Genomic DNA, 11,093 nt, shown 5'->3' with positions numbered 1-11,093 from the left:
AGCCTGCTCCTATAGTCATAGGAAAGTTCATTATCCTTGCTAGTTGAAAAGTTGTCTTTAATAAGGACATTCTTAGAAGATGGATATGACCGGACCAAGTGAGATTGTGATCTATAACCAATCCTAGGCATTTGTAACTATCAACCTGTTCAATGTTTGTGTTGTCTATAGTAATGCGTAATGAGGTGGATGGAAGACGAAGGCGTTTCTGAAGAGTTGTAATAATCATTGACTTATTTTTATCGGGGTGAAGTTTATTTTGTTACATTTTGTCCAAGTAGCAAGCTGATTGGCACATGTCTGAAGTTTGTAACCAATTTAGTCGTCATAATTCGAAATGGAAAAATAATCAATCCTTCTTTTTTTCACCTCTTTACAACCACATACAGAAATAGGTGGAAGGAGGGTGGTTATCGTTATGGGTAATTATAACGATTATGCAATACTTCAAACTAAATAAATTCAACTAATATTTTACTTATAAGTTCACTATATAGATGCAGGGAAAGACAACATCTCATGTTATTTATACACGTCAGATACCATCAATGAACAGAGGCGTAGCGAGGGGGGGTGGAGAGTGCGGACCGCACAGGGAGACACCATTTAGGGGGGTGACACCAAGGCAAAAAAATAGCAAAATATAGAGAAAAATTAGAGGGGGGATGCCAAACCAAAGTTTGAGGGGGGGTACAATTTGTCGCTACGCCTCTGGGGATGACACCATTAAGTGCCGCAGCAGGTGACACCCGACCTCGCAACGCCACTGTCAACGAAGTGATTATCTAATGTCAATGAGGATCTATAAAAATTAAAATTACGACTGTCTACACATCACTTTTTACCCCTACCAATACGCTTTTGTTGCTTGGAAACAGGAAAGTAGATATTGCAAGCGATAAATTTAGCTACCGTAAATGTTATTCCTTTTGACTAGTGTCTTAAATAAATATGAGCTTGTCTGTTACAATTTAGTCCACATGAATGTAAAAAGATAGGCCGTTGTTTTCAATTGACTGCCGACATTAACTTGATTAAGTCTCAGCTACAAACTTGACTGCCGACATTAAGTCTCAGCTACAAACTTGACTGCCGACATTAAGTCTCAGCTGCAAACTTGACTGCCGACATTAAGTCTCAGCTACAAACTTGACTGCCGACATTAAGTCTCAGCGACAAACTTGACTGCCGACATTAAGTCTCAACTACAAACTTGACTGCCGACATTAAGTTTCAGCTGCAAACTTGACTGCCGACATTAAGTCTCAGCTACAAACTTGACTGCCGAAATTAAGTCTCAGCTACCAACTTGACTGTCGACATTAAGTCAGCTATAAACTTGACTGCCGACATTAAGTCTCAGCTACAAACTTGACTGCCGACATTAAGTCTCAGCTATAAACTTGACTGCCAACATTTTAAGCTACAGACATGACTGCCGACATTAAGTCCCAGCTACAAACTTGACTGCCGACATTAAGTCTCAGCTACAAACTTGACTGCCGACATTAAGTCTCAGCTACAAACTTGACTGCCGACATTAAGTCTCAGCTACAAACTGCCGACATTTTTCTTCACTAACATCGTGTTTTGTTTATCATCAACACTAAACATTACGATTATCAATGATAACAAAATGAATGAAAGAATCTTTGAAATATTCTAAACCTTTATTGACATCAATACAAACAGTTGATTAATTATTAAAGAAAAATGTACAAATGAAATCCACAAAGTTCATACAGATTAATCTTAATGATTAATTAATAAGCAACAAAATACATGTTTGCAGCAATAAACATTTGTTTATAACTTTGTTTAGGTGTCTAACAACTCTAAACAAATGATGTGAAAGAAACCAAACAATTTATTTCCTGTCTTCACCAGAATACAAAGTTGCTGATGAAGACATTTAAGTCTTGACACACACAAGTTTATTGAGCCGCCAATTTGTTTGTTTACATTAGACAAGGGGAGAGAACCAACAGTTACATTAGACAAGGGGAGAGAACCAACAGTTACATTAGACAAAGGGAGAGAACCAACAGAATCATTACACAACCGGGGATAATCACAAATTTCAGTGCACAAGGTGAGAGAACATACCCAATATTCCCATCCTCCCCACAATAATTTCCTACAGAGTTTGATCCACTGTGGGGATGTGATGACGACCCTTCATATCTCGGCATGTAGACACACGCTCCACTGGAGCCTGGACATGTACATGTTGTGTACGTGTATGTGTACTTGTCCATACCTTCCCTCTTATGTCTGTGTGTCCATTGTCCTACAGAGACCTGTTTAGGACAGCCATGAGGATGTGACACTATAACGGCCAACTTGTCCAAAACAAAAAATCTCCAGTATTTGTTTATAACGTTATCACGTAGATCAGTAACGATCCGCCATATCTGGTCCAGTTCATGAAATCTCTCGTATTTGTCCCTTACTTTCCCACATAGATCTTCAAAGTGCCAACGCATCTTGTCCAGTTCATCAACCAACTCTAAGTCACATGACACACATGTAAACACACACACGTCTCCCTCAATGTCTGCCCACTTCACCTCCCAGCCATCAAGACTGACCACTTGACTTTTATTGTCATCAAAACCTACAACACACCTGGTCTGTCTCGTCTCACTGACATCAAACACCACGTGTGCGGCTGTCTCCACAGTAACCTCCCCCCACACTTTGCTGGGTGTGTCCGAGTGTTGACACTTGCCACATGGACAAGTGCCCATGTTGTAACTCTCTGTGAACTTGAAAACACTCCTCACCCACCCTGTCCCTGTCCTCAACACGTCACTTCCTCTGGTGTTATAAAATGGATACTGACCACTGAAGCATGGAACAGACTTTGGTCTCTCTAGACTGGTGTACTTGACCTTTATCAGGACCGTTAGGGCAGACAAAGCTTTGATTAGCTCCAACATGATGACGTCACGGTAACGTGAGGGGAGATGACCCAAGTTAAAATCATTAACAGGTATAAAGTTGACATGACCTGGATTCTTCTTACAGCCGGTATAGTGCTTGTGTAAGTCAGCTTCACCTCCATAGCAGATCTCGGCTTCATGATGTCCTGGAGAGGTACAAAGGGAGATAATTTATTGAATGAAACTATAAACAGCAATATAATGAAATAAATAAACAGAATATTACAAAGGGAGGTAATTCATAATATTAAAACACTAATATTGAAAATATATTTTACACAAAATATCTTACCTGGTTCAAAGACTGTTTCACTTTGTGTTGTACCCATGTTTAGAAATAGTGTTAACTTTCTGTAATCAGAAAATAAATTGTAATTGATTACACAGCCTATGAATAATGTGTGCAATGATGTCAGCTATCCCCCCTATTGGATAAAAGATTAGAGTGAGAAGCATGCCTGACTGACAGTATATAAATATTTACTTTATTTTAAAAACTTTTGGCTTCATGTGGCCTGGAGAGGTACAAGGGGAGATAACTTATTGAAAGAAAAGTTGAGCAGTAATCTAATAAACATAGTATGGCACAAAGGGAGATCATTTATAATATCAAAACATCACTATTGAAAATATTTCCTACCTAAAAATATCTTACCTGGTATAAAGACAGGTTCAGTTTGTGTTTCAGCCATGTATAGACTTTTACTTTCTGTAATCTGAAAATAAATTTGAATTGATTACAGAGGATATGAATAATGGAATAATGTCAACAATAATGTCAGCGAGCCCCCCCCCCCCCTTCTAAACACACTTAAATGTTACAAAATCAGTGAGAAGCTGGCTAGACAGTATATGTATATTTCCTTTATTTTAAAAACTATATGACACATCTCATACATTATTTTAAATATTTATATCAAACTGTGAGACATGTTAACCTTGATTTAGTTACCATAATTTGAGTATTTTTTAAAATTAAAACTTAGGAGTTAAACAATATAACCGTTCTGCAAATTTACAATTACTTTTTATTTGTGTCAAGTGTTTTAAATTATTAAGTAAAATTGTACTTAAATGTTAGGTGATGAGTTAGGCACATATTTTAAAATCTTTGTTTACTGGTATATAAAATGTTTGCAGGTTTTGCTGGTACAATACATTTTATGCCATTCAACAATCAAAAATGTTTGAAATGATTCTCTGAGAGATGAATTTAAAATGAAAATTAATTGTTTAAATTTAAATTTATTAATTAAAAGTAATTAGTTTTCACAACAGATACATATGATCTTGTCACCAGCATACCACCACTCATCTGGTTATGCTATAAAGCTTATTTTAAAATTCTAACCTTCAGAATTCCACAATAAAATCCTAGTGTGTATTGCCCTGATTGATTATTGCGCATGGTTGCACTCATCGTGGAGAGCTGTAAAATAGTATGTAGGTAGAGAAAATTTTTTGTTTTAAGACAGACTGTTAATCACACATTTATTTAAAGACGTTAATTAATTTATTGATTTATTCATAGTTAAATTAACCGTATTTTTTTAAAAATGTTAATACTTTGAATAAACTTTGTTGGGATAGTGACGTCCCTTGATGTGTTTACTTTTTAGTACAATAAAAATGGCGGACTCCATCATAGACTTTGTGGCCCATTCAAAAGTTTAACGCGTTACAAAGCTAATTTTCTGCCGGCTATAACTTAAACAATACGTCCGTTTGCTGTATTTATTACGTTCCAACACTTATATCAATTTTCAACTGTCTTTTTTATTTAGTTTTACGATAAATTTCTCTAGATCTAAAGATCAGCTATCGAAGGAAAGTTATGAATCTAGCCTAGATCTAGATCTAAATCTAGCCTAGATGTAATGTAGGTCACTAGACTCAATGTAAATTCTAGATCTAGACTTAATGTAAATTCTACATCTAGAATCTATTTCAGGCCTTAATTATTTTATATAAATCTTTGTTTGGCTAATTTAAGATAAAATTTAATTTGAAAGTTAGTACTAGACTTAGATCTAGAATCTATGCGCGTAAATAAAGTTGCATAAGGAGACTCATTGTATAGTATAAAAATTCACTTGGGACGTCACGAGTAAATAGCTAAGATGGTAGCGTAGTCGGCTCTCATGCAGGTTGCACGGGTTCTAGACCAATATGTCAATGAAATTTTTTTTTCAATTTTTTTTTTAGATGTGAATGATAAAGTTGCCTATCTGAACTTGGCAAGATACAGGGCAGGTGAAGTAGAGTTCATCTGTTTCTTTGTCCTAAGCATATGAAAGGATAGTGTGGTCAGAGACAAGCTCGGCTGGAATCGTTTTTTAAACGATAAATACATGTTGTCTGAGACTTGGCGGGACACTGGGCAGGTGAAGTAGAGTTGAGTAGGTCACGTGTGACGTCAATATATGAAGGGATAGTCCGAAATCGGTGTTTTCGGTGTTTTTAAAAGATAAAAAAACATATTTTTGAATGTGGGGTCTGTTTTATGTGACGATAAGTGACAATGCAGTAGCGTACCGAGGAGGGGGGACGGTAGGGGAGGGGAGGCGGGGGGGAAGGGGAGGCGAGAGGGGAAGGGGGGGGCGGTGGGGGGACATATGTTGGGGCGCCAAAATGGTTTGGAAAAATAAATTGAAAGGTTGAGGGGGGTTCAAATCGAAAGTTTGAGTGGGGGGGGGGGGGTGCACATCAAAAGTTTGACGGGGGGGGGGGGGGGGGTTCAAATCGAAAACTTTGTCCCCGGGCGCCGGGAAGGGTCGCTAAGCCTCTGAGTGACAGACGTGTTGTTTTTTGATGGATGACCCCCGAAACCCACAGTTATCTAACGGATGACGGGTATTCTAGTTTATATTTAAATATCTAAATATGCAAAATGGAATAATGTATAAACTTACCATTTGACCTAACTGTGTAGTGACATATTAGGCACCCATTTGTTTTGTCTGATGTTGGCTGAGCTTGTGATGTTTGATGTTGGCTGAGCTTGTGGCCTGTAACACCCAGTCAAAAACTTTTGCAAGGGTCATCAAATAATTTATTTAGTTTTATGACATAGAAATACATGAAAGTAGAAAATGTATAACAATGAACAGAAATATGTGAAAACAAAATGATAGTGTCTTTATTAATGATTCGTGTATTTTAAAAGGAATTTTTTTTTGTTTCATTGAAGAATAGACAAATGCCTTGAGTTAGAATTTTGTTATGGAATCAGCTATACATATCCAAGTCGAATGGAAAAATAGTTGAGTTTATATAACGTCTAACATTAAATGAATTAGAAATTAAATGTCAATATTTTAATTACAGCACACATAAATATTTTATTTTACTTTACCAAATTACATTTTTCTCTTGAAAAGTTAGAAAACTACTTTGGTCAGAAATGCGACTGAATTTATTTGATCAATAATGTTAACTAACATATGAAATAGCTCTAATTGTATTAGACATGTATAAGCTTATATATAATTTTGTACAAATACCAGACACTTCGCAACCAAGAACATTTTGTTTTTGAAGTATAAGACAAATGAATTATACACCCTATAATCAATTTCTGCTACCAAAATAAACATTAAAATATAGATCTACATGTCTATTCTACAATGATATAACTGACAATCTAATATAGGAATGTTTTTTTCTATTTGAAATTATTTTAGGTGGTAATTTTTAACTTGAGATTTCAAGAAAATGTTTAAAAAGAAAGTAAAGTTTTCCTTTTGAAAATGACAGTCAACAAGGCAGAGGAAGTAGAGTTAACTGATTATGTGGTTTCAGCAGAAGATATATCAGTTCTATGCCTAGCCAGGGGTGGACTGGCCCACTCGTCTACATAGATATATCCCAGTGGGTCCCCAGAAAATAAATCTTGGTGCTTTAAATAATTAGTCTAATTAAATTTTAAAATTTAAAAATGTTTAAATTTTAAAAAATAATAATTTGTTGATATTTCTTCATTTACCATTTACATTCCTTCCTATCAATACATAATATTTAGACCTAGAATAGATCTAGATCTTAAGTATTATTAAAAAATATTAGGCCTAAGGCTAATCCTAAGCATCAAAATAAATTCAAACTCCATTCGACAATGTAGACTCTAGTTACACTCTAGTAGTAGTCTAGTACTAGTAGTATTGCTTACATTTACAACAAACGGCGATTCTATTCTAATGTTAGTTCGGAGTATGGATCTAGATATAGATCTATACACTAGATTCTAGATCTAGAGCTTGATCTTAATAATAACTCTTGATCTAGATCTAGATAAGAAATAAAAGTAAAATAGTATAGATCTAGATCTAGATTATAGACTAGATCTAGATCTAGATTTAGAGTGCACGACGTCTGCTGAATGATGAAATAAGAGCCTCAATTCTGCTGTTGTTGAGGTCATAAATATCGAATATAGAGTTTAGCCAACATTTCGACTACTGCGCGACAGTCATTATCACTTGAAAATATTTTATTGCTATGTTTTAATATCAAATTTCAAATCTAATCTATATTCATGTTTTAAAATCTAATATTTAAATTAAGCACAAGCTTTTTTGTGTGTATTTTACTCATTTACTGTTGCTGAACGCAAAGTTTTATAATAGGAAATTACAAGTAGAGTATTTATCCGACTTTGGATTAATTATTAAGCGGAGTAAAACTATCGATACTGTTGTAACTATGCCAGAGTTTTCATAAGTTTTAAGCTAATATATTTATATTGAAGAAAAATTATTATGTGAATTAAAATTCCATTATATTAAAATTAATTTTAGGTTACATCTCTTATTAAGTTGTTGATTTAATTAAGTACCGTAATAAGCGAATGACGACTGTAGAAACTAAATTAAATTTAACGACTAACATAGATACTTAAGCCCAAATTTAAACGGAAACTCGACAAATTGGTAGAAATTAGATTATATCTGACAGTGACGGATTAATTAAGACATTATACGTGTTATTAATTGCTATATGAAAAAGACATACACACATAAAACATATTTCAATGTTTGATACTCACAACTAAAAAGTTCAGCTTTTAGCTTTCATGTATGATTGTCCCCAATCATAGATATAAATAGGCTACACGGAGAGTTAAATATTATAGTCTATTTTTAACGTATTGGTTTTCCATATTCACGTGACTCAATTTTTAAAAATTGGCTTTCCCGGTTCTAAAAAAAAAGAAAAATATCCTCAAGTAGGGGAAAATAACTTTTTTTTCTAAAACATGTAAAGAGTTCATACCGATATCACGCAATTTTTTTTTTGTTTTTACGAATATGATAACAAAATATTTGAATCGATTCAATACACTTCAGGCTGTGGGTGCGATGTCAACAGATGTTGATAATTTTCACACATACAACAAGACTTCAGTGAAGATTTCCATAAAAGACGTCACGCTTTTTGCCTCCCTTCCCCCACAAAACGCTAGATTCTCCAACCCTAAAATGACGTAACACCTAAACTTACGACCCCCCCTCCCTCTTACTATATTTGTTATTTTTCAACACCGATTTGTTTATCAACTATTGTCTGAGCTCGGTCAACATTGACCATATTGATCACTATTTATTACAATTTACAAAAATTGGCTTTTTAAAACACAAAATAAAGACTAAACATCAATTTCACATTACTTTTTAAAACACAAAATAAAGACTAAACATCAATTTCACATTACTTTTTAAAACACAAAACAAAGACTAAACATAAATTTCACATTACTTTTTAAAACACAAAATAAAGACCAAACATCAATTTCACATTACTTTTTAAATCACAAAATAAAGACTAAACATCAATTTCACATTAGTTTTAAAATGTAAATTCTGGGTACACGCGCCCTAGTCACACATCGTCAATAAAGTCCGACCCGTGTCCCTTTTCTTCTCAATGAGTTTTAGGTCAAATCGACACATCCCCTTCCACCCACTCCAAGAATCATATTTTTTTTCCCACAAAGATGAATGTTTTCTGTTAACTTTTTTTTGTCAATGCTTACAAAACAGACCCCCAAAGAAATTCACATTTCCCACGTCTCCACCGTCTGAGCCCACTCGTCTGGGCGGATCTTTTTTATGAGCTTTCCCAGTAGACTAGACCTTAAGACACGACACGTTGTTTGTATGACCAAACGAACAACACAACTACAAAATATTTTTGTTAAATTATTTCAAGTCATGACAACACGTCAATTTTCCAGACATTTAAAATAAAATTCTTACCACATAAACACGACATACAACCGTGCTACACATCTATCAAACTTTTAACAGACCAAAACAAATAAAAACTTTCAACAAAAACTCACCTCTAACGCCACTATCTTCAGCTTCAGACAAACTGTCTTGTGAGTTGCTTGGTCTACTTGGTATAATGTACAGGATATTCCCTGAAATCTAATTTTAACCGGGGGCTTTCCAAAATCTACCGTATTGTAAAAACCCGTTTTTGTTTCTATTTTTAAATTAATGCTAATCGGGTAAACGTAAAGTATAACAACAAACGAGCGACCCGTGGTGTATTATAGGCTACGCCGCTATTTAGTTGTTTTATTTTCTACTTTTCAGTAATTCATAATTTGTGAATTCGACAGTACCAATGCTGCCACTGAAAATATTTGCTTTAAACCCTATACCCCCCCCCCCCCCCGTGAAGGCAGCCTCCTCTTAATTACCTCCTCCAAGTTTAAAATCGTTTCAAACAAAATTATCTGCCCCTAATGGCCGTCACTACACTAAACCCGGCTCCACGAATGTAAACATTTAGAGTGAACCATCGCTCACCAGGCCATGTGGGGGGGGGGGGGGTGGTAGTGATAGAGGAAGAACGGGGACTGTAAGGGCGCGCTTGCATCTTGTTTTCTAACGTCTCCAAGAAGAGAATTATATATATAGATATTTAGTCCTCTTACTTGAATTTTTCATTATGTTAGTCCTAACGTGCTGACTTACTAAATAAATACTAGATCTATATTGTAAATATTCGAAATAAAAACTGCTAATTTCAGTGTTGCTCTTAAAATATTTTCAAACCACAAACACATCGTACTATGTTCAATTTACCTGTTTCAATAAGCAACCCAAGTCATTTTCAGACAAACCAAACTCAACAAACACATATCCAATGTCAGACAAACCAAACTCAACAAACATATCCAATATCAGACAAACCAAACTCAACAAACATATCCAATATCAGACAAACCAAACTCAACAAACACATATCCAATGTCAGACAAACCAAACTCAACAAACACATATCCAATGTCAGACAAACCAAACCCAACAAACACATATCCAATGTCAGATAAACCAAACTCAACAAACACATATCCAATGTCAGATAAACCAAACTCAACAAACACATATCCAATCTGTCAGACAAGCCATCCCAGTAAACATACTCATATATCCAATATGTCAGAGAAATTAAAGCTGACCAAACACCAATGGTTTGACATTTTAATCCATGTAAAGGGTTTAGACACATGAGAACAAATCTAATTCTATAAAGCCAGGCTTGTAGAAAGCATAAAAATGTTAACATCAACTTGTGCTTGAAGCAACATCCAATTACAGGTAAACTATCACACCTAAACACCTGACTAACATTATTTACAATTATTTGCATGCTGGAATCATGAATAAAGGTAAAAAAAAAACTTAGTATCCACGATTTCAATTTTTTTTTAGGAGCCTTATAATTTTTTTAGGAGCGTGAATTAAAATATAAATCATGTTCATGTAGATTTTACACAGAAAGTCTGACATTTAAAGTCTGACACATGAAGTGTCTTAAATTAAGTCAAACTTAACTTAGGTAAAGATAATTGATATTAATTAACGTTAATGGTAGAGTACCTGATGATAAAAATATTTCAATAAAATATTGTTTTAGCTCAAGGTACTTTATATGAAGTTGTTGTCAATGTAGTCACCACACATGTACAACCTGTGTCACCATGGAGTGGTCACCACATACAGTTCTGTTTCATCACACAATGGTCACCACATACAGTTCTGTTTCATCACACAATGGTCACCACATACAGTTCTATATCACCACAAAATGGTCACCACATACAGTTCTGTTTAATCATAATAGGATTACTGTTAT

The 11,093-nt window shown here is 34.8% G+C and overlaps 1 protein-coding gene across 6 annotated transcripts; it reads right to left on the bottom strand.

Moving 5' to 3' along the window:
* Window positions 1–1,673: 1,673 nt before the first annotated feature.
* Window positions 1,674–9,369, bottom strand: LOC131927909 (uncharacterized). 6 transcript variants are annotated; one of them, XM_059283784.1, is made up of 6 exons: window positions 9,286–9,368; window positions 5,858–5,953; window positions 4,297–4,374; window positions 3,601–3,661; window positions 3,238–3,296; window positions 1,674–3,091 (listed from the first exon to the last, which is right to left on the bottom strand). In XM_059283784.1, the coding sequence occupies exons 5-6, from the start codon at window positions 3,272–3,274 to the stop codon at window positions 2,019–2,021; spliced, it is 1,110 nt and encodes a 369-aa protein (XP_059139767.1). In that variant the 5' UTR covers window positions 3,275–3,296; window positions 3,601–3,661; window positions 4,297–4,374; window positions 5,858–5,953; window positions 9,286–9,368; the 3' UTR covers window positions 1,674–2,018. The 6 variants fall into 6 exon arrangements, with proteins under 6 accessions (XP_059139767.1, XP_059139762.1, XP_059139766.1 ...); XM_059283779.1 differs by lacking the exon at window positions 3,238–3,296 and having other exon boundaries at window positions 3,586–3,661; window positions 9,286–9,369; XM_059283783.1 differs by lacking the exon at window positions 3,238–3,296.
* Window positions 9,370–11,093: the final 1,724 nt, after the last annotated feature.

This window comes from Physella acuta, unplaced genomic scaffold, assembly GCF_028476545.2.
Source record: "Physella acuta isolate Inbredline_101_S28 unplaced genomic scaffold, ASM2847654v3 ptg001446l, whole genome shotgun sequence".
Lineage (NCBI taxonomy): Eukaryota > Metazoa > Mollusca > Gastropoda > Physidae > Physella > Physella acuta.
The sequence above is the reverse complement of the archived record's forward strand: the minus strand, read 5'-3'. Positions and strand labels throughout refer to the sequence as shown.

Excerpts from the sequence above, each read along its gene's own strand:
- LOC131927909 (XM_059283779.1), bottom strand. Across the intron at positions 3,662-4,296 it reads TTTATTGTGGAATTCTGAAG|ATTACAGAAAGTAAAAGTCT; the intron begins GTTAGAATTTTA and ends ATTTATTTTCAG. Across the intron at positions 3,092-3,585 it reads ACCAGGTAAGATATTTTTAG|GACATCATGAAGCCGAGATC; the intron begins GTAGGAAATATT and ends GTACCTCTCCAG.